General features: G+C 50.5%; 1 protein-coding gene and 1 long non-coding RNA gene across 2 annotated transcripts in view; one reads left to right on the top strand and one right to left on the bottom strand.

Moving 5' to 3' along the window:
• Positions 1 to 535: 535 nt before the first annotated feature.
• PEF1 (penta-EF-hand domain containing 1) lies at positions 536 to 17,772 on the bottom strand. The gene is made up of 5 exons (XM_038531309.1): positions 17,623 to 17,772; positions 8,122 to 8,422; positions 3,824 to 3,979; positions 3,232 to 3,375; positions 536 to 1,562 (listed from the first exon to the last, which is right to left on the bottom strand). The coding sequence occupies exons 1-5, from the start codon at positions 17,644 to 17,646 to the stop codon at positions 1,333 to 1,335; spliced, it is 855 nt and encodes a 284-aa protein (XP_038387237.1). The 5' UTR covers positions 17,647 to 17,772; the 3' UTR covers positions 536 to 1,332.
• Positions 16,806 to 23,536, top strand: part of LOC119870368 — a 21,092-nt gene continuing 14,361 nt past the window's right edge. Inside the window, exon 1 of the long non-coding RNA XR_005355896.1 lies at positions 16,806 to 17,096. This is a non-coding gene — a long non-coding RNA (uncharacterized LOC119870368). The remainder of the gene's footprint in view (positions 17,097 to 23,536) is intronic.

The raw sequence follows: 23,536 nt of genomic DNA, 5'->3' as shown, positions 1-23,536 counted from the left end.
TCATCCCCAAGAGTAACAGGATTATTACACTGTTGCCCATGATAAGGTCCTCCAACAAACCACAATGTCTGGTGTCTTAGCTTTTGATTGAAATTCTGTTAGATCACTATAGACATTTGGTGTAGACTGGTTATCACACTGATCTAATGATCCAGCTAGCAAGTACAGATGTCTGTGCTTAATAAAAAAGAGGGGGGAAAGTTATGATTTAATAAATGCAGTTGTCTGGAAGATAAAAGTAGGGCTTGAGATAATAAAAAAGACCATGCTGTGAAGCTTGGGGTGGTGCCTGTAGCCCAGAGTGCCAGCCCTAAAACGGTGATAGAACACATGAACCTGGCCCGCCCCTACACTTCAGCTCCACCCTGGTAAATGGGACCAGCCCCATGTGGGCCATGTCCCCCTAAGACGCTTCTTCCTACACGGTGTGGTGGTGTATACAGCAGGTACTTAAATGGTCACTGAACAAAGAATAAATGAGTAGCCAAATGGATATGCAGATGTCTCTGTAGCTAGGAAGGTGTGATGAGACATGTGAGAGTCTAGAGTTTTGTCCTTTTATTGAAGCTTACAGTTTCACTGAACTTTTGGCCCCGAAAGAAAAAAATCACAAATAACAAAAGAGCATTGGCAGTGGGAGGTGGCAACTGTCCCCTGGGGACTGGAGCCAAGCAGAGAATGGAGGGCAAAGGAGGGGTCCAAGCTGCAGAAGGGGAGCCTGGCCAAGGATGCCCAGAGAGCAGGCTGTCTGAGCTCCCCAAGCAAGGACAGCACCCAGGCAGCCAGAAGTCAATACACATGGATTTGGGGCATGGGGTTGGTGGGATCCAAGCCGCTTGGTCCTGCAGACAAACCTCTCTCATGCTTGGTTAGCTTCCACTTTGGAGAAACTGGATTCATCTGACAAGATGAGATGCGTGAGGGAGCTCAAGTGCTAACAGCAAAAGGCTGATGACGACTACCACTGGTGTCAGGGCGCAGAAGGAAAAGCTACAGGCTAGAGCCCAGCTGACCAGACACTAACTCCCCTGCAGTGACTGGCATCTCCTGCTCCTGGCATAAGGCTGGGCCATTTAGATACTCAGGACTCTAAGGACATTCAGCTTCCAGTCCTCTCTTAGGTCAGGCCACTACCTGTGTGGCTTCAGCCCAGGTCCCTGTTATTTGGTTGACTGTGACACGGGATTCCCAGCCCTCTTTGGAAACAGTGCTGCATCAGGCAAGGATCTTTTTCTAGGAGGGGCAGGAAAAGAGGAGAGGCCCACATGCCTCTCCAACCCTCAGGAGCCAGGAAAGGTCCCCAGTACACCCACTCTCTCCAGATGGGCTGCATCATAGCATCCGAGAAGCTGTCATGGTGACGAAGTCCTCGAAGCTGAGCCGAATGTTGCCCTGCACGGCTGTGTCCTTCTCCCTGAAGGCCTCGGTCAGCACCTGCAGCTGGGTGCACACCTGGATGAAGCGGTCTAGCTGCATGGCAGGGTTGGCGGAGCGTGGGCAGTAGCGGGAGACCAGGAGCTGGGTGAACTGGGGGCTCAGGTTGTAGCCCATCTGGGACAGAGCTGCAGAGGAGGGGCACACAGAGCAGACACAAAACCTTGCCTTGAGCACCGCCATCAGCCAGCTCTGGGGAGCACGGCAGTGCAGGGGACTGTGAGGAGACACGCACCAGAACAGAGGAGACAGAAGTCCCTGGGGTCTGTCAGAGACGGCAGGAGCCCAAGAGGGGCTCTCTCTGGATGCTCCCCTTAGCTGGAAGGCCCCAATCCCTTTCTCCAAATCTCCATTACTGTCTGTTTAATCAGGCCCATAGGATCCCAGAATGACAGAGGGCTAGCCATGCTCATCTGTGACTCATCCGCACTAGAGAAGGAAGCCTGAGCCCCCAGGGAGCCCCCTGCCCAGGGCAGACATCAGAGGCAGTGTGGCCCAGAGGCAGACATGATAGGCCTGCTCTGGAGTCAACACAGCCCCTTGGGCAAGTTGCTTAACCTTGCTAATCCTCCATCTTATCATCTCTAAAATGAGGATGAGACTTAGTTTGTAGGTTCTAGTAAGGATTAAAGGAGGTTATTCTGTGAAGCACTTGGCATAGTGCTTGATACATAATAAGCACTCAGTGTTACTTGTTAAAAATAAAATCATCATCATGTCCTAGGAAAGGCTGCTGGGCAATTCCAAGGTCACAGCCTTCGTGCTCCTCTGTCCCTCCACCTGGGTGGGAGGCTTCCTTTCTTCCTCTCCGTGTATCTACCAGCCCAGGCTAAAAGCTCCCCTTTTGCTCTGTGGCCCTGAGGCAAGTCGCCTAAACTCGGCCTCGGTTCTCTCATCTGTAAAAGGGCAATAGTAAGAGATCCCTCACCTAAGAATGGGGAAGAACAGACAGTAGCTATCACACGGGGAGAGTGAATGAAGTGCTTACTTGTGTTGACACAACAAGCAGTCAGTAAATATAAATTTTGTTGTGATAGTATCACTCTCACCAATATCTGTAACGGGACTGGGCAAAAGAGGAGGTGATCAGTACAGGTCATGTCCTTTCCCCTCAATGGGTGCAGCCACGGTGAGCTCACCCCCACCCCCACTTAGTCTCACTGAAATCCACAGCCAGGGCAAGGGGCCGGGTTCTCTGGAGAGCCCTTTCTCCCTCCCAGGTGGCAAAGCTCCCCGTCAGATTCTTATCACCCCACTAACCACCCATCTTCTCAAGTCAGTATTGGAACCAGACCTGGAGCTATGGCCTCAGGTCATCTTGGTCTACTGCAACTTTTAGTGTGATCTCGGTCCCAGAGTTGGGAAGGAAACTGCCTTCTAGCAGAGCTGGCAACAGAAACCACCTTTCTGAGTCCCTATACAGGGCTCTTTCCATTCTTTATGCTAGCAACTAGAGAGGAAAGAGCCCCATGAGCCCCACATGCTGACTTCCAGGTCCCCTGGGCTGCTGAGTTCCCATCCCCGAGGCTCCTTTCCGGCTGGGTCTGTCTCACCTAGCAGAGCCAGGAGGACCATCACAAGGGAGTGCAGGCCTCATCCTGGAACCAGGTGCTCCCTTCCCCTGGATCTTGGCTCAGTGCCCCAGCCAGATCACAGAATGGATGCGGAGTGGGCCTGTGTTGAGGACAGCACATGGACAGCTGGTAGTCAGAAGCTAGAGGAACCCCCTTCCCTGTCACAGAGAGCAAACAAAGAAGTCCAGCTTTGCCTGTCCAGGGTCCCTACCATGGTCCCCACCTTGCTGCAGTTCCGTGTGGCTAATGGAGCCTGAGCGGTCCCGGTCATACTGCTGGAAGAGGTTCTTCCACTGCTGGATGAACTTCCACAGGGCTGAGAAACCATAGACGTCGATGCGGCCTGACTTCGTCTTGTCAAACATGTCTTGGGGAGAGAAGGAATGGAGGGAAGAAAAACTTCGAGACTGAGGGCCAGAGTAGGAGACTCCCCAGAACCTCAGGCCTGGGGCCCAGATGCCTGGACCTGAGACATACTCTCGTCAAGTGCGGACCAGCCCCCACCTGGGCCACTCTCAGCCCTAGCCCTTCCAGAACTGCAGTTTCTCTGCAGGCCTGGCAGCTGACTCCCTCCATGCCATCTGCCACCAATGCAGGGAGTCCCATTCTGCAGAGCGGAAAAGTGAGCCTGTGACTCCACAAGGTCTGGAACTTGAGAAAAAAATCAAAGGGAAAGAGCTCTCCTTCTAGAGGATTTCACCTTGAACCCAAATTCCTGCCTGAAAGATTTCTCCTCCAAATGGCTGCCCACCCACCGTCAGATAGTAGGGAGCTCTCCCCCCCCCCCAAGCCCATGGGGAAGGGCTAGGACTTACTAATCATCATGAGGCATGTCTCGTCATTGAAAGAGGACCAGTTGGAGTTGACCAGAGCCTGCTTCAGCTCCTTGATGGAGATGTAGCCACTGTGATCGGAGTCCACTGACTGGAACCAGGAGTAAGCCTCAGGATCCACATTGGGAGGAATGCCACCTGCACAAAGGGATGCAAACCAGAGGAGTCAGAGGCAGGTCTCAAGGCCAATCCAAAGACATGCTGGGAGGACCAGGCCCAGTGCCTCCCTGGGGACAGTTATCCCTTACCCACAAAGCCTCACAAGTCCACCTACCCTGCCTTCCATCAAGCCAACAGCCTTGCTCTGATGGAAGAGGACCTTGGATGTAAACGCTATGAGTATTTGTATCTGGCTTCTATTCTGTGAATCTGCTGGGATTTTCCTACAGTGTTTCAGTCATTTCTCTCTTTGATCTTAAGTTTCTAAGGAACAGGGAGTTTCCAGGTGACTAACAATGCTAGGAAAAGAAGGGTTATCTCTTCCCCACAGACTGGGAACCCAAAAATGTTTGCTGAGCAGTTAACATGCACAGCCCAGAAACAGGTATTTTGAGAGTCGCAGCAGCAGGGGGCTCTCTGATGTGGGAACCAGGTCTGATCCATGTCTGACTCCCCAAACACAGCGACAGTGGACATACTCTATCAGGAGCCACGGGAGTGTATGTGGCCACAGAACACCATCTCTTCTTGTTCCCCATCAGCTCCAATGCATAAGCCTCACTGAGGAGGTGTCAGACATTTCTGTCACCTCCTCAGCCCCACGCAACCAGAGAGCTGCCCAGTTCTGTACCTCCTCCCCGCTCCTACACACCTGCCCTAGTTCAGACACCTCTCATGTGGACTGTTGTAACAACCCCAAAGGCCTAACCAAATCATCCTTATGGCTACTCTCCACCACTCTTCACTTGCTACCAAGTAATCTTTAAAATCCAGCTCGGTTCTAACCCATTCCCCCCAACCCAACTCAAAACTCTTTTGAGACTCCCCACCACCTACAAAATAAAATCCAGCATCCTTAATACAGCATTCCGAGTCCCCCTGCAAGTGGTCCACTCTTGCCTACCGCTCCATCTCTGTCCCCCTCTCAGCTCTGTTCCAGCCCAGATGAAGCATTAGTCTTACTCTTAGCCATCCCTGCTTATTCCCACCACAGAGGCTTTACTCCCTGTTCCCTGCCATGGAAACCCTTCTCCCTCATCTCTGCATCATTTCCTGTCCCCCTGCAAGACCCAAATAAAATGCTGTTACTTCCATAAAACCTTCCCTCTTCTTCCACCTCTGGACAGGCTTCCTTTTCTTCTCCTTTTATACACCTTCTCTCCTATGGCTCTGATCACCTGGGTACATGTTTTCTTCTACCCTCTTCCAGGTTAGAGTTGGAGCAACCTATGGCAAGATGCCCCCCTAACTCATTTCTGAGTCCCCAACGGCTAGCACAGAGCCAGACACAGACAGGGAAGGTGCTCAATTCATGCCACAGCTGGCCTCGTGGCTTAAGGCCCAGCTCCCCTATTTGTGTCCTTGGTTTATTTAAATTGTTTCAGTTTTCTTATCTGTAAAATGAGGAAACAGGAGCATCTACTTCATCAGGTTATTGTGAAGACACAATATATGAAAATCTTGAAGTCAGCATCTGGTATAATCTAAGTACTATCTAACTGCTTACTGGCGCTGTTGTGGTTCAAGTAGCTTTGTGTGTCTCTCAGAAGGTGGGGGAAAGTATCATTCATTTGGAAAGACATGCAGGGTAAAGGGGTGGGAGATGAAAGTGAAGTATACCGGCCTATCTTAGAGAAAAGCCAGAGCTATACAGGACTGGAGAGCCTACAGAGTGAACTGGCCACCCAGAGGGCTCCTTCCCACAAAGCAGCATCAGAGGCAGCCACCAGCTGTGGTGGAGCACAAAAGCCACCACCTAGGCCCAAAGGCGAGGCCTGAAGAAAACAGTCTGCTTGACTGAGGGCCTAGTCCTACCTCCGTGTAAGGGAAATCCAGGCAGGCCCCAAAACCCCTTCCTGAAACAGCAGCTGTACCACAGGGAGTGAGGGCCATGGCGCTGGGACAGAGTCTCTGGGACATGTGGTCTAGGCATTTTGCCTGACAAAGCCCAGGCTCTGGAAGCAAAGAGCACTGATCCTCATTAGCTGGTGTGACTTTAGACAAATGATTTAGTCTTCTGAGTACTGCTTCCCCTATTCCCAAAACAGACCTACTTCCCAGAGCTATATGATGGGTAAATGAGAGAACAGCAAAATGGAGCTCTGGCAAAGGGCGTGGCCCCGCATGCAGGCACATCTTCCCAGAGGAAGGGCCATCTGAAAGGAGGAGAAAAGAGCTACGACGGGAAGAAGGCAGGCAGGCAGCAGGGGCAAGGTGTGTTCAGAGGCACACAAATGGGACTCAGGTGGATGGCAGGGAGGGGCCGTGGCAGGCATTGGGGCTGGGTCTTGAGCACCTTTAGGATCTTTCCTGAGGGCAGTGGGGCACCTCCAATGGGCAAATGTGTCTCATCATAGAGCAAGGTGCTGGCACTTTAGATCCTGGACTCATCCAGGGGGGCTGAGGTGGGGCCTTCCAGGTGACTCCCATGCAAGTGAGCTCTGGGCCATGCTTTAAGCAGCACTGCTGCAGGGAGACATAAGCCGCACCAGAGAAAAGGCCACAGTGGCCACACAAGGGGAAGCTGCATACGGTGAGCAGCTGAGAGTCTGAGGGACAGCTTTCCTCTCTCTACAGCCCAGACATGGTCTCCAGCCTCAGGCCCCAGAGGGATGAGCCTCCCAGGCAGGGGCTCCTTTACCTGCAGCGACCTCATGAGAGCTCACAGACGAGATTTTAGAAGGATGAGTAACTTCACCATGAAGCTGCTGAGCTGAAAGCAAACAGTCAGAAACTCGGGGCTCTAACAAGATCAATGCCACTGACTGTGTTTAGAACCCCCGAGGTGTGAGCTCTTTCCTCAGGGCCACCTGCCCAGGAATGCGTGCTGAGATGCAGCAGCCTCCCCACAGGGCCATTCCTGGGAGGCCCTGCAGGTGCACCAGCGCGCAGCCTAGAAGCTTGGTCTCCCGGGAATAAGCATTCTGTGAAGAGGCTGACTAAATTAGTTTGGGAGGAAACAGGGATCTAGACACTCACCTTCCCTGACCTGGCTGAGGTCACTCTGTCATTTTCACTGAGCCTGAAGCCCTCTACCAGGACTCTCTGCCTCCACTGAATCTCCAAGCCCCCTGCCCCACCCCGCCCTCCTCATCCAATTCCTCACCTTCAGCATCTCTGCTCTCTACCTGCCCTGCATCCCATCATTCTCCTGTCTGCCTCAATATATCAATCGGGGGTGAGGCCCTTGCCACAAGTGCTATCACATGACATGCTCGATACCTCTTCGCTGAGAATGTCCCAGAATGAGTCCTCCCACAGAATATTGCATATTAAGCCCTTCCCACTGTACCCAGTGCTTACCTGCCCCTTCTCATCAAATCCTTATTAATAATCTTGTTAGGTAGTGGCATTCACCCATTTTACAGATGTGGACATTGAGACATAAAGAGGTCAGGTAATTTGGTCAGATCAGTATGTGGCCTAATCTCAAAAGCCCAGGCTCTCAGCAACTATGTTTGCCTTTCTATATAGTGGCCAGTCTCCCTCACACAGAAATGGGTTCTCCCCCACGGTATACCGCTTTCAACTATTTGCTAATCCATGCCCTCCCCCCAACCCCATAAGAGCACTGTACATCCTCTCCCCTGCCTGGTGGCTTGCAGAGCCCCTGCACGAGAGGAACATCCACTTCCATCCTACTCGTGTCAGGCTTGACCAAGAGATGTGGTTTGGCCAACAGCATATGAGTGGAAGTACTTCAGCACAGAAGCTTTTAAGAGACATTGTGCATTCCTCCTAGCCCTCCCGGTTTTTCTTGCCACCAGAACAGCATATCCCAAATAAGGGCTTCTCCTTCCGCCTGGATCTGGAAAGAAAAGACACGTGGCACAGAACCTCAGCAGCCAAATCCACAGCTGCTGACGCGTAAGCAAGAGTAAGTGCGTGTGAGCAAGCAATAGAAATAAATGTTTGTTGTTGTAAGCCGAAGTGATTCTGGAGTTGTTACCACAGCAAAGCTAACTAGCAGACTTCTGGTTCTGCTGATGCAAGCTGGAGATACAGGCAAGATGCTAGGGTGCCAGTGACCAGGCTGCCTGCGTACCCACAGGAAGGGCAAGGATGGGCCCTGGATAACCCAGCATAGTCAGAGGCACCTGGAGTCCAAGATCCTTACTTACCTGGAGGAGGTCCCTGTCCATAAGGCCCAGGATGCTGGGCACCGTAGGAATTTGGAGGTGGCTGACCATAGGGGCCCCCCGGGGCCGCACCACCATATAGTCCTCCTGGAGTTCCAGAGGGGAGCCCCCCATAGGGTCCCCCACCAGCTGGTGGTCCATAAGGCCCTCCGGGGGCAGGACCCCCTCCATAGCCACCACCTGGGGGTACCCCACTGCCATACTGTCCTCCACCATGGGGGGGTCCGGGGTAGTAGCTACCCGGAGGGGCTCCGGGTGCTTGTCCTCCACCTCCTGGGCAGCCCTGCAAGAAGAACAAAGTACTAGTTAGAATGGGAAGGCCAGAAACCAGCCAGAGTATGGCACTTTATAGTCACAAACCATTGCTACTGCCACTCTTTCAACTGATCCTGTAGGCAGGGCTAGAATTATGACGTCATTGCTCAGACGGACAACCTTCTAGAGAAAATAATACCTACCCAAGGTCATACCACCAATGACCTGTGGGGAAGGGCTGGAATCCTGCCCTCCTAGCTCCCCTTTCCATCATATCAAGAGGCTCTGTGATGGCCTGGGATCATGTCTGGTTTGCTGCTTTGTCCCTAGCCCCCAGCGCTGAATGGATGCTCAGTAAATATTTACTGAATGAATCAGGAAGCATATGAATCAAAATCCCAGATCCTCACCCCGTGCTACCTCCATCTCCATCTGGACAATGCATAGTGCAAATGCAATCTCCATCACACACACCCTGACCCTCTTCAATCATGAACACTATATCCATTGCACGGGCTCATCTCCAGCATGTCTTCCTTATCTTCCAACAGCTCGAGATACAAAAGCATTTCCCCTTCTCACTCATGACTCTGTGAGACAGGCAGGGGAGTCCCCTGATCCTCAGGCACCATAGTGGCAACAGTGAGAGTCGAAAAGGACCAGTGTGAGTTCCAGTTTTGCCACTTCCTAACCAGACTAATGACTTGCCATCTCGAAGCCTCCATATCCTTTGTTCTTATTCTCTTAAATGGGAATAATAGTGCCTAACTCCCAGGTTGGCATGTGAATGAAATGAGACCAGACACATGAAGCGCTCTGACACAGGAGGAGACTCCAGTCCAGAAAAATCGCAGATAGACTGTGTGGAGGGAGGGGTCGTGGCCAGGACCCAGGCCATCTGTACATTAGCACGTACAAGGGGTCGCTCCCTCTCTTGTCCTTGTCCCCACACCACTAGCCAGGGAGCCCCACACTCAGTGTTCATGGCTCTGAGCACAGAGCACAGCCCCAACACAGCTGCACACGGGCTGGGCTCAGAGGTCCAGGGAGCAGCAGGGCCCAGCTCTGAGGAGGTACCACCTAGACTTGTTCTAGATAAACCTATAAGGCACACTAGTAGCCCAACTGCTGAGAGCCTGGACTTGCTCTCTTTATTGTGGAGTTGTTTTTTTTTTTGTTTTTTTTTTTTAAGATTTTATTTATTTATGAGAGACACACACACACACATACAGAGACAGAGACACAGGCAGAGGGAGAAGCAGGCTCCATGCAGGGATGCCGGACGTGGGACTCGATCCTTGATCTCCAGGATCAGGCCCTGGGCTGAACTGCTGAGCCACCATGGGGGCTGCCCTCTTTATTGTGTTTGACAGCGTCTGGGACACTTGCCCTCAAGGCTGAGGCCTGAGGCCGAACTTACACTTCATCTTAAAGGAGGTCTGCTGGTTGAAGGAAGGGAGGCTTCAGGTCCTTCCCTCCACCTTCCCCACTGGGCATGCTGGGAGCTCTGCTGCCCTGGAAGCCGCTAGAGCTGGCAGCAAGACTTCTTTACAGTGAAGTCACAGACCAATCTCAATTCAAAACTGCACTCACCAGCTGAGTTCTCGCTGGGGGCCCCGGGCTCAATCTCTGTGCCTGCTCCCTCACAAATAAAATACAATAATCTCTCCCTCACTGCATCACTCTGCTGATTACAAGAAATAAATGCAGCAGAACCTTGCCAGTCTAACTTTTAGCTAAAGACTCTTTTGATAAAACTTTAAAAAACTGATAAAAGTGGCTTTGGTTGAAGCACGGTGGGGGTTTCATAGCCCCAACCACACAGGGCCCGCCTTTGTTAGATCCTCAGGGAGCTCTGTAAACGCCCCACAGTGACTCAAGAGACAGTCTGAAAACCACTGATGTGAGAAAACAAGTTCTTACAACAGTGCCTGGCATAGAGCAAATGATCTATAAATCTTGGCTGCTGTTTTTATCATATTCATCATCCTCAGCCAAGCCCTGGAGCAGGTAAAATCTTGGAGGGGGGTGGCGTATAAAGGTGTGAAACGGTCTGAAGGAGCTTCCAGTGAACTGCAGAAGCACAGAAACACTCTCCATTAACATCTAACAAAACAGCATAAGGAACCAGGTGTTTCAAGTGGACACACAAGCCTGCGCCATGAACCAGAAAGCAAAGAGGGTGATGGAGGGAGTTTCCATGAGAAAGCAGCTTTAAGCTGGGATGAAAAGAATGAAAGAGATTCCAAGAGAGCTGGAGCAGTGTGATGGGAGGGTGCCCGGGAGGGGGCCGTCTAGCCTAACCCTTTCAGGATCTGGATGGGGAAACTAAGAGGGAAAGGGTCTTGTTCAGATCACTTGGAGCTGGAGGCAGAGGTGGAGCCAGACCACCCCCCCACCACACCCGCGGGCTCGGTACTCCCACTGCCCTGAGCTACAGTGCCGGTTCCTTAAGCAGCAGGGCACCGGACTCCCATGCTGGATGGAGAAAGGGGTGGGGGCCCTGCAGAGTCTGGGCACACCCAAAGAACAAGCCGACCCCAAGCCAAAAAGCAACTGCTCAGCAACCAGCCCAGTGAACAAAGCTATAAACTGTCCCTGGCCTAGGGCACCTGAGGCACAGGCCTTCCCCCTGGGAAATGCCCCCAGACCAACAAAGCAGGTGCTACTGGCAGGTCTTCTGACCCTGTCACTGTCACACATTCCAGGGACCTGCTCGGTTTGGTGCAGTCTGGCAGCAGCTAAATCCTTTCCTATCTGTCCTGTGTTAGAACCCTCAGCACTACGTTTCACAGAGCACTTTGACAAACGCACAAATGCCAACAGTCCCCTAACAGAACAAAGGAAGGTATTAGTAGGTTGCTTTTCAGAGGAAGAAACTGAGGCACACGACTCCAAGGACTTCATCCGGCAAGCACTTATAGAGTGTGCCGTACTAGGCAGGGGTGCAAAACTAAATAGGGCCTGTCCCTGAGGGTCCCATCAGTGATTAAGACACAGTTCGGTTGGTGCCACCAAACTCTACTTAAATGCTATTAAGGAGGCACAGACAGGAATTTGTTCTTTTTTTTGAGTGACAAATGAGCAATCAAATGAAGAAATGCATGAAGTGGGTCAAGGAAGGCTTCCTGGAGGAGGCAGGAGTGATACTGAAGCTGGCCTTGAAGGATGCCCAGGTATTCCCCAAAAGGAGAGCAGGAAAGGACATTCCAGACAGGAGGGAGAAGACGGGCACAGACCTGTGAGTGAGCCCAGAGAGATGGGGGGAAATGGCTGAAGACCAAGGGTGGGGGCAGGAATGCAAGGTGAACTCAGAAAGGCAGACTCTTTCCACACTCCTTGACCAAGCTCCCCTCCTGCCGCATCTCGGTCAGTAGGGTGAGTTACCAGTGTCTTAGAGGACCTTCTATCTGTCTGTGTCTCCTCCGTGCAACAGTGGGCACCCCAAGGCCAGACACTGGGCCCCATTCATCAGGGCACCCAGGCTCCAGCACAGTGCCTGGCACCTGCAAGCCTCCATAAATATTTGAACAGATGAATACCGCTCTGAAGAGTTTGGGCTTTATGCCTGAGGAAACAGAGCGCCATAGAAGGGTTCCCAATAGAGGAGGAACGTGATCAGAGCCCTGTTTAGAGAATTAACCAGCAGCGGGGCGGAGGATGAGCTAGCGGGGGAGGCAGCAGCCCAGGTGCTAGGCAGGCAGGGCTTGAACCAGACAGCGGACTTAGACATGGAGAGGGCAGGATGGATTCTGAAGCTATTTCAGAGATAGGCTAGACATGACTTGATAGCTAATTCGATTAGGAAAGAGATGGAGGGGGGAGGAAAGGGAAGCATTCAGAATGACTCAGGTATCCAGCATGCACAGATGAAGCGGAGCCACCAACTGAGGCAGAACCAAGACCGGGGAGGAAGTCTGGGGACGATGGTTCCCAGGGTCACTGAGTTGTTCGTGAACGTCTCAACCAGACACAAAAACTGGAGTCCCTGACTCCCTGTTCTTTTATGCTACTCCACGCTGCCAACCCTTCTGAGATTTTTCCCAAGGGCATTTCTTGTGTTGATCAACACAAGATTGAGGGAGGGAGAGGGGGGAAGGAAGGAAGACAGGCAGGAAGAGTGCAGCAATCATGGTTCTGGAGCAACACAGAAAACTATCCCTAGGTCTTTTTTTGCCCTCAAGATTTTATTCTCAAGTAATCTCTACACCCAACATGGGTCTCGGACGCAACCCCATGATCAAGAGTCGCATGCTCCACATGCTCCGCTGACTGGGCCAGCCAGGCGCCCCTCCTTAGGTCTTTATTGATTGCACATAAACTATATTTGATATACTGGGGCCGGTGGGGGAAGGGGCAATTAACATTTTCCTGAGGCTCTGCAAGGTGCTTGCGGTTCAGCTGGCTCCCCCTGAACTGAGTCCTGCGAAGGAAGTGCTATTACTCCCATGTTACTCATGAGAAAATTAAGGTATAGGGTTTACTAGTGTGCCTGTGATGACACAGCTAGAACTGGTGAGTTGGGATTCAAAACAGGGCCTCTACCCTACTACCTTCTGTTGTTCTCTCAGTTGTGACTGAACAGGGATTGTCCTCAATATGATGGATTCCTACAGTGGACAAGGCCGAAGGGGGAAGGGCTGGAAGATGATTCAAGCCCAGAAATCAGGGAGACTCAGAAGAATCTTACTCTTTTTTCACCCCAGCACCTAGACCTGATTTGAGAGGCATGGTACTATAAGAGATCTCAAAAAGCCTCCAGTCCAACCTCTAGGGAGATGATGCAGCATCATTTTGGATCTGTTTGCATTCCTGCAAGTGGTGGGGAGCTCACCTTCTCCTAGATAACCCACTCAGGAAGTTCTATATCTTCCTTTGGCTCTGAGGGTTCATCCCAAAACGCTCGTGAAATTCAGAGATATCAAAGGTTGGTCCATGCGGAGTCCTGATGGGGAAGGGAGTAAGCTGTCTTGCAAAAAGAGGCCTGTGCTCTGGGGCTGCCCCATAAGTGTCGGCCAGAGGAGGCTAAAGCACATATTAAGGGGTTAAACAATCAAGATGACAGGAGTGGTTTGGGCATTCACCAGCAGAGCCTCCTAAAATATTTAAAGGCCAGAAACCTGCAGCAAATAAACAGTGGGCCAAGAGCTCTCCCAAGCCTTCAATTACGGCCCTGTGCTGACACTCCAAACATGTTCTGTCCAGCTTCATCTCTCCCGGGCTGTAGACGCACGTATCCAACAACCTCCTGGACCTTCCCTCCAAACCTACCCCTCCCCTCTGTCCTCAGTCCCCCACACCTGAAGCCCTAGTGCCCTCCTGGGACCTCCTCTTTCGTCCCCTCCATCAGCCCAATTAGGGATCAAGTTTTCCCAATCCTACCTCCCAAATGCTTCTCTTTGCCAGCCCGACATTCTCTCTAACCAAGGGGGTACTTCAACGGCTTTGAAACCAGTCTCCCTGCCTCAAGTGTCTCCTGTTTCAGTCCAGTCTCCCAGTGGCCCCAAGGTACCAGCTCCGAAGCACAAATGACAGAAGACTCTTCTACGGCTCCCTCTACAGCTCCCTCATTAATCAGGATGAAGTCCAGCCTCCCTCAAAAGGTGTGCAAAGTCCTTGAGGATCTAGTCCTTGCTTAGCTTTCTGGTCCCATTTCTTAGTCCTTCCCCCTTCTTCACGGTATATTGATCTCTTGAAATTCCTCCCAAATACTGGACTCTCGTCTGCTGACCTTTGTGCATGCTATTCCCTCTACTTTCTTGACTCAGCTAACACATACTGGTGACTCAGCTTTTGGCTTCAATGTCACCTCCTTTAAGAAGACTTCCTCCCACCCAGACTTAGTTAGGCATCCCTCCTGTGCCATTCTAGTACCTTACACTCACTCCCATTTAATGCTTATCACACTGATTCCACAAGTCATCTATTTGTATTGCTCTTTCCTTGGAGTATTTACTACATGCCAAATGCCATGCCAAACACTTTACACGAATTACCTCCTTTAATAACTCTTGAGGTAGGTACTCTTATGACCCCATTTTAAAGAAGGGGAAACTGAGCCTTGGACTTTGGCAAGAAATTTCTGCCAGGAAATGACAGAGCAGGAATGTGAAGGCAAATCTCTCAGTCTCAGACACCAAACTCTCAATCACTGAAACCCATCAAACTGCCCCCACCACCCAGGACCAAAGGGTAATTGAGTTTCACTACTCCAACACCCAGTCCATGCTCAAGGGCCCCAGGGCTGGAGGCAGCAGAAGATTAGAGTTTATTGGAATCCTGCTATGTTCTGGGCAGAGGGGAGGTGGCACTAAGCCTTTGTATGCTTTAAAACCACCAGGTGGGGATCCCTGGGTGGCGCAGCGGTTTAGCGCCTGCCTTTGGCCCAGGGCGCGATCCTGGAGACCCGGGATCGAATCCCACGTCGGGCTCCCGGTGCATGGAGCCTGCTTCTCCCTCTGCCTGTGTCTCTGCCTCTCTCTCTCTGTGTGTGACTATCATTAAAAAAAAAAAAAAAAAATTAAAAATAAATAAATAAATAAATAAATAAATAACAAATAAAACCACCAGGTATTTTGTTGGAATACCTTGGACCAGGAGTTGGACAGGTGGACAGGGTATGATGGGGGGGATAAAAGCATTTCTTCTATTCTAGACACTGTTCTCTCCATGCTCTTTTTCAGAATTTCACTCTGAGCAGAAGCCCAGGCCATGTGGCCTAACAGTGATCCCAGCAGCAAGAGCCACCACCAGGCACTGGCACACACTTGGTATCAGCACAGTGCCAAGCTCACTGCAAGCTTTATCACAGTTTGTCTTCATTTCAGCCCTATGAAGTATTATTCCTCCCTTCTTAAAGGTGAGCAAACTGATGGTCAGAGCCCTTAGATGGTTTGTCCAAGGGCATATAACTATTAAGTGCTAGAATTAGGATTCTAGCCCAGTTGTATCCAACCTGGAAGCTTAGGCTCTTAATTTCCATGTTACTGCCTCTAAGATGCTTACAAAATACCTCCAGAAACTTATTAAGATGTAGATTCCTGGGCCCTTCCTGGGTATGGAATAGGTCTGAGGTAGAACCCAAAAGTGTGCCTTTTTATTTTATTTTATTTTATTTTATTTGAGAGAAAGAGAAAGAGAGAGAGAGAGAGAAAGGAGAGAGCATAGCAGGCAGGTACAGAGGGGAAGGGAGAGAGAATCCCAAGCAATCTCTGTGCAGAGTGCAGAACCTGATGCAGGGCTCAATCTCACAACCCTGAGATCATGACCTGAGCTGACACCAGGTCAGATGCTCAGTTGACTGTGTCACCCAGGTATCCCCAAAGGTGTGCTTTCTAAACAAACTTCCTGGTGATTCTGACACAGACCATCCACTAAAAAACAACGCACCATAGCAATGTTTTCCCAAACTGTGTTCCCCCAAGATAGTAGCTGTACCAAAAAATGACCAGAAATTTTTTAAAAAGGGGAGTTGGGAGTGGGAGGTAGTTCCACAGTTAAATAAGTTTAAAAATACTGCATATTCTATCCCTCAATGGCAGATTTACAAAAGCATATTGACAAATTAAGAATTCTGAGATGCCCCGTGTTGAACAAACTTATTCACGGAGTATTTCATGGAGTATCTCCCAAACTTATTTAACCACAGAATCCTCCTCTATTAGCAATACCTATTAACATTTCGTAAGACCCAACCAATGGAATGGAGCTTTGGAAGCCCTGCTAGATTATACTTCCTCTTAACATCAGCTTTTTTTTTCTACCTCTGCTAAAAATGCAACGAAAAGGAGCAAGCCACTTAACCTCTTTGGGCTCCTTCCTCAGCAATAACCTTGGGACAATAATCTCTGCTAGCATGCTTACAGGACCTTCATCACTGAGATTAAAAAGGTTCAAATACTGTGTACAAAAGCCATACAGGGCTGTACTCCCTCACCTCTCTTTTGGCATGGGACTATACTCAGTTGATCGCTAATATCCCATATAATTTTATTTTCCAATTTTCCCTGCATGGGTTTTTAAATATTTAATTTATTTATTCATGAGAGACACAGAGAGGCAGAGACCCAGGCAGAGAGAGAAGCAGGCCCCATGCAGGGAGCCCGACCTGGGACTCAATCCCAGGTCTCCAGGATCACACCCTGAGCCAAAGGCAGACAGACGTTCAACCACTGAGCCACCCAGGCATCCCCCCTGCATGGGTTTTACCTCCTAAATTAGTATGATCTTGGGCAACTCAGGAGCCTCTCTGGGCTTCAGTTTCTTAAAATAAAGGGACTATTTTGAGGACCCTCCTGGCACTGACCTAGGAGTCTTAAAAAAAAAAAAAAATCCAAATACTAAAATACTGTTAGACTCTTAGAAGTACCAAATGCTTTACAAGCATGACAGCTTGCTATTCACGACAGCTCTCTCAAGTAGACCCTATTTATTGGGCCCTATTTTATGGACGGGGAAACAGGCTCACAGAAGCAAAATACCTTGCTTAACGGCTCCTAACTATTTAAGAGGTGGGGCCAAGGGGTGAACCTGCTGACTCCAGGCTGAACTTAACCACTCTACCGATCCGTCATCCAACAGAGGCTTCTGGTCACAGAATCCCCTGGCTGTGGTGCTCTTGGCTGGATCGAAATGGGCTGGGGAGGGGGTAAGAGGCCTGTGCCGACAGCTTCCGGGTTCCGCTGCCCGCCCGGGGGCCTCGGGTAAGTTCTGCGTCTTCTCTGGGTTTCACTGTTCCCATGCATGAAACGGAGGGGTCAGCCTAAACGAGCAAGGTCACTCGTGGGACCCGCAGAAGCGGGTCAATCAAGATTCTCCCGATTCTTCGCACGCAGTACGTCAGGGGTGTATTTTTATCCGACGCCCCGAACGTGGCAGGCGCAACCAGTTGTCTCAGTTCTGCTGGCGCGGGTGAGCCCGTCGGCAGCCCCCCGGGAGCCCCGAGGAGGTAATCAGAGCCTCGCCTGATTACGTGGGGTCCAAGGTCCCCAAATCCTCACGGGCGCGACGTCAGAGGGGGCGCGACGCAACCTCCCAGACCCGCAGTCCTGCGTGACGTGAGACAGGCGCGACCGAGCAGCCTTTCGCCTTCCCTGGCGCGCGAGACCTCGCCGACGCCGGCCTCCGCGTAGGAAGGGCGCGGAGAACGCCCGGACAAGGCGAGGCGGCGCCTGGGCCTGGACTCGGCGAAGCCCCTACCTGGAATCGCCCGCCCCCCCGCACACTCACCTGCCCGTACGGGTAGCTGGCCATGGCGACTCGACGTCACACGTCGGCGAGGGGCGGGGCTTCCCGGCCCTAAGCCTGCCCCGCCCGGGCCGGGGGTGGGCCCGCTTGTGATTGGGTGGCCGCCGCCGTCAATCCTGGACGCCGGGACCGACGGAAGTGACGTTCTAGGGCGGTGGTCGGGTGCCTGGGGAGAGGCCGGGGTGCTAAGGAAGGCGTGAGGGTTTCCGGAAACCCTGCCAGCCTGCGGGCGGGGCCGTTCTTCCCTTTCCTGCCCTGGCGTGGGCTCCGGGGCTGCTCAGGCCCGGGTATTCAGCGAGAAACTGGAGTCGGGTGTTGCGGCGGTGGCCATGTTTTAACCTGGCAAATGGGGCGCCTGGTAGCGGGTGCCTTGCAGTCGTCACGGGAAGTTTCCGCCCGCGCCCGCCGGAGGAGGGCCCGGGCGGTTGCCGTGACGACCGGAACAGACAGAGGCCTCCTGGACAGGGGGGAGGCAACGGCGGGAGTACCTCGCTCTAATGTCAGGACACCACGTGCCAGTTAGTAGCTTTGGAGTGAGACCCGTGGTCTTTGGGGAGGAAAACCCCCGGCCACCAGAGTGGGAGGAAAATTAGATCATCTGGGCTCTCTTCGTAAAACAGCGATACTGTGGTCCGGAGAGGCAGCGACTTGCCCTGGTTCACAGTGGGCGGGGGCAGAGGTGGCCTAGAGCTGCTGTCAGTGGTTACCGGGTTCTCAGCGGGGAGGTCTGGACTGTTCCCCCAAGTCAGTCCAGTTCTGTCACTGAGTGACCACGTAGAGTCATGTACTTGCTTGCTCGTGGTTCAGGCTCTGCACTTGTTTGCATGCTTACTTGACTAAGGGGTTAAGCTCTTACACGTGGGCATAGGTATGTGGTTTTTCTTGTCCTATCCCATGTACCTAGGAGAGTGCCTGGCACGGTTTTGTTTTGTTTTGTTTTTTTTAATCGATAAGTGAATAAGGTGTTACGAGGTGTTATCCATTCCAGACCATCTATCTATCTATCTAGCCAGGCACTTTCCAAAATCACTGTGCTCATCATGCTACCTGCTGGCTGGACAGAGGCTACAACGACTCCATCTGCACCTACAAAAAAGGCCCAACGTCTTCATTCTGGCCCTCGAGACCTTTCACATATGACCCAACTTCACCTTGGCATTTGGTATTGTTACTGTGCTATATTCCAGCCAGCCTCATGTAAGGGTTCTCTTTGTTATTTTCCTCAAAACGTATTCCCCTCTTTTATCCCAGAAAATTCACCCAGTCTCTCAGGCCAAAACCTAAGACTGTTCTAGTGTGGCCTCTGTCTCTCCAAATGTTTTCCCACCTCCATTTGCTCGACTTCAAAAGTAGACCCACATCTGCTCTTTTCTCCCTGTTTGCGCTATCACTGTAGTCCAAGACTCTGTCATGTGTGGCCTGGATCATTGCAGTAGCCTCCCAATCAATGTCCCTGCTTTTGTTCTTTCTCCTATTTTCTTCATGGAGCAGCCAAAATGCTTGTCTTAAATGTAGATTGGGTCATGTCATTCCTGGGTTTACTTTCCTTCCCATAACTCTTAAATAAAATCTAAACTCAGCCTTCTGACCTTCATGGCCTTGCCTGTATCTCCAGCCTCACTTCCTGTCCCTGCTGTCCCCCTCAATTCACTCCAGCCATGCTGGCCTGGTCTCCACACCTGGAACTGAGCTCATTCCCACCTACAGATTTTTGGATTAGCTCTTCCCTCTTCCTGGAATGCTCTTCACTGGCTGGCGGCTCCTTGTCATCCAGGTTCTGGTTCAAATATCACCTCCTTGGGTGGTAGTGGCGGGTGAGGGGGTGGTTCTGGACACCACATCTAAAGTAGCATTGCTTCCCCACATTCTAGTCATCTATCATATTACAATATTTCATTTTTTCAAAAAAAAACTATTTCACTTTTTCATATTACAGTATTTCACTTTTTTCATAGTACTTGTCACTACTTGAATTGTCTTAAAGTTTACTTGTATATTGTAGGATTGTCCTCTTATTCACTCCTGTACCCCAGTACCTAGAATAGTGTCTGGCATGAATTTAATAAATGTTATTAGGTATCACCATCGTCATCATCATTATTGTCATCATCATTGTAGTCCTGTATTGAATAATTAATAGGTGCCTGATGTAGTGCTAAATACAATGCTGTTTCATTTCTAGCGGAGTGCTTTGAGATAGATTTTACTATTCATTTATGAGGAGCTGAGGCAGACAGAGGCTAAGTGACTTCCCTACTAGCAGAAAGATAAATGGAGAGGTTAGGATTTGAACCCAAGTCCACCTCTTTTAACTACTCAGTAGTTTAACTACGTAGTAGTCTTGTCTTTACCACTGTAATCCCCCTACCCAGTCCAAACAAACAAAAAACAGGTAGAATTGAATTACAGAATCTCAGAGGAAGAAGTTCTAATATCTGGGCTGAAGGTCAAGGGGTATTTGCTGGGAGAGAGAATAGGTGACACCTGGACTGCAAACGGGGGTCATGCAATGCACATTTTATTCCACAAATATTTTAACCCTATTGAGTTCCCACCCCTTGCCAGGCTCTGTTCTAGGTGCTGAGGATTAAATTTCTGTGAAGATCTCACACCCTTAGCCCCTCTACCCAGCAAAGGGACTCTTAGGAGAATGTTCTGTTGGATGTCTGTACTCTTTGGGGGCAAGAGCATCTAAGTCATCTCTCAGGCACTGAGACTAGCCGGAGCCAATGTCCAGGGCTGTGCCTCTGAGGAGCTGGGGCAGGCCCAGGTGTGTTTATTTTGGAGCAGGCTGGATAACACAGAGATCAGGAATTCCAGAGCCTGAAAAACAGTCAACTGATTTCCAAAATCTCAACTACCTGAGGCAGACAGAGGTGGGTGGGGAAGTTCCTGTTATTGTTTCAGCTTTAGCCAAAGGGGAAAACTTGGATTCCAGCCCTTTTTAGAGGATAGAACACTTCCCTGAGTTCATGGAAACCCTGTGGTTGATTCTTTAGAGGTGAGGCAGAGCTTGGTAATGGAAGGCCCATCCACTGGAAAATACTGTCTCCCCTAGGGACACATCATTCCCCCCAAGCTTCCTGGCTCAGCTCCAAGCTCCAGTATTGCTTACTGAGAAGGAATACCAATGACCACCTAATTATTGTGGAATTAATTCTCTTTGATTTCAACTAGATCCATTTCTGAAATTTAAACTGCAGTTGGATGCTGTGGATGAGAGGTTGATTTGCAGCAGCTTTCCACAGAACCAGCAGAAAAACGAGAATAACAGACGTGGCATGTTGGCCACACTCTCCTTCTGTTATGGGATCATACAGAGAATACATTGATATATTCTATTCCCATAAATTATCCAAGACCAAAACAAAAAGAACTAGTCTTATAAGGGGTTAACAGGCCACATGTGAAGGAAGCGGCTAGATTCTGTTGAATTCTGGTGACCTGGGAAACTATGATGACAAAAGGGAAGATTTAAATTCCAGAAGACATCAGATCCGGGGTTTTTCTCTGCAGAATAAACATGCAGCAGCCTTTTTTCCCTCTTATAGAGCAGAGGGTTTTTCAAATTAAGGATCCTCCAATCCCTTTTTCACTTTACCATCAGTGAACTCCCCAGCAGGCAAACCTGACCCAACACCCCACCCCCTTGTATAAAATCCTTGCCTCCCACTGTCTGCCCTGCTCGCATTCCACATTCCAGCCACCAGCAGCACTGTCCCCTGCACCGTGCCCTTGTCACTCAGCAGGCCATGCTTAACCACCTCTGGACCTTGGCACGTGGTATTCCCTCCGGCTCCATTGATCTGTGTCTAGACGAGGTTAGGTCCCTCGGCCCTACGCTCCCATGGTGCCTGCTACTGCCCCACCATCCCACTTTATTTGTAATTGCTTGTTTAACTCCCTGCTCTCTCTGTAGACACTGTTGGTGCAGGGGGCCAGATATGTCTTGTTTGCCTCTGACTCTCCAGAGCCTAGGACAGTTTCTGGCACAAAGTAGTGAGAGAAAAACAGACTCCTCGAGTTAGATTTTGCTAATCTGAATGAGCTGTATGCTGCCTTTAAAAGCCTGGACTCTCATGCAGCCCATGTGGCTCAGCGGTTTAGTACCTGCCTTCGGCCCAGGGTGTGATCCTGAAGACTTGGGATCGAGTCCCATGTCAGGCTCCCTGCATGGAGCCTGCTTCTCCCTCTGCCTGTGTCTCTGCCTCTCTCTCTCAATCTCTCATGAATAAATAATAAAATAATAGAAAAAATAAAAGCCTGCTGCTAAGACATGAAGGCCAAAGAATAACAGGGCAAGAATGTGAGAAAACTGACTGAAGCTTGTGCCCCTCCTTCCTTTCTCTTCAGTTTACCCAGCTCCTGAATTTATGAGCAAAATCCATGGATTTTTTGCTGACCACAGTAACAGAAGAGACTATAAAATTCAGCTTTCCATCTGGTTCTTCATGGTCCAAGAAAATACAGTAATTCCAAACTCCAGGGAGACAAGCACTCAAATCATGAAAGCCTAAACCAGCCTGTTGTAGACTCTCCTAAGAGTAGCATGAAATGTGACTCAGGAAGAAAAGTGAAGAAAGCATCATTTACTGTGTACCGATTGGTTCCCTGGTGGCCCTCAAAGGGTAGGAGTTTGATGCTTCCCCATAGTGAGATTCCCCTCTGGCCTTCAAAGCCAACCCGCTCAGTCCAACAGCTGGTCCTAGCTTCTCTCTCTACTCCCGCCAATGTGCTCCTTATCATGAGGCCAATCGCCAGCTACCACTTTGCAGACTGGGGCCCAGAGTGGAAGCTGGCCTTCCGATAGGAATGCTTTAACATCTGTCCTCCTCCACTGTCCAAAACTGGCTGCTACTTCGGTGCAATGATGATGCGTTTGCTTTTTAATGTTTTATGTTAGAAGGGGAGTTAACGGAAAATTGCTGATGAGGGACAAACTCAGAATCGGCGCCCCGTTGATCTAAAAGCATCACATGAGGCACTCGGGCGTGCTTGGGCCTCTGCCTGATGTCATTCCCCTGGCCACTGGTACGCCTCTTCTCCTGGCAGGAAGAAAATAGGGCAAAGGTTCTGAGAAGCCATCAGTAGACTGGTCTCTTGGTATTCGGGGCCCAACTGAAGAAGGAGATTTTCAGAACTGTGCTAGTAATACCAGCTCTGGAGAGATGACAGCCAGTTTGAAGGCTTCAGGCAGTCTGGATAAGCATCTAGACTCTGGGTGCATTTCTGAGTCTGCTCTGTGATCCCTTTGAAGTTTATCCAACTTGAATAAACCTTCTAGAAAGCTGGGGCCAATAAAAAGGCTTTCTTTAGAAGTCCCTCTGGATGTGCCCTGTTGCTTTCTCACAGGGCAGCCAGCCCATCAGGACAAGAGATGTGAAAAGGACAGACGGAAGAGGCTTGAGACGGAATGTTTCCATAATATTCAACTTGCTGTCTTTTTTTTTTTTTTTTTCCTTTTCTTCCTGGCCTTTTTATATATGGAGGAGACAGGAGATAGATCACCAAATTCCCAGTGGCCTTTGACGACTTCGAGCTTAGATCTGATCATGGCTTGCCTGTGACCCCTTTGCACATATGCAAACTGTTTCTAAAGGCCGAGGCTAAGATGTGCAGGAAAAGCACCAAAAACATTAGATGAACAAAGTTTAACAAAAGACGCCATTTGCAGTCCAGGAGAGCTGGTGACAGGGCCATGCAATGGCACAGGCAAAAAGTTCCATTTCATTTCCTGGAGAAGCAGTCCCTGGTTGCCTAGGCTGGGAGCTGAAGCCTATCTTTCCTGTTTGCACAGACGTTTTAATCACAGAATTACTGGAGCAGCAAGAAGGGACTGCACGCTTGGAGATGCAGCCAGGCAGGTGAATACACCTCGGGGCTAGGTGGCGTTTCC

The sequence above is a fragment of the Canis lupus genome, chromosome 2, assembly GCF_011100685.1.
Source record: "Canis lupus familiaris isolate Mischka breed German Shepherd chromosome 2, alternate assembly UU_Cfam_GSD_1.0, whole genome shotgun sequence".
Taxonomy (NCBI): Eukaryota; Metazoa; Chordata; class Mammalia; order Carnivora; family Canidae; genus Canis; species Canis lupus.
This window is presented reverse-complemented; position numbering and strand designations above follow the sequence as displayed.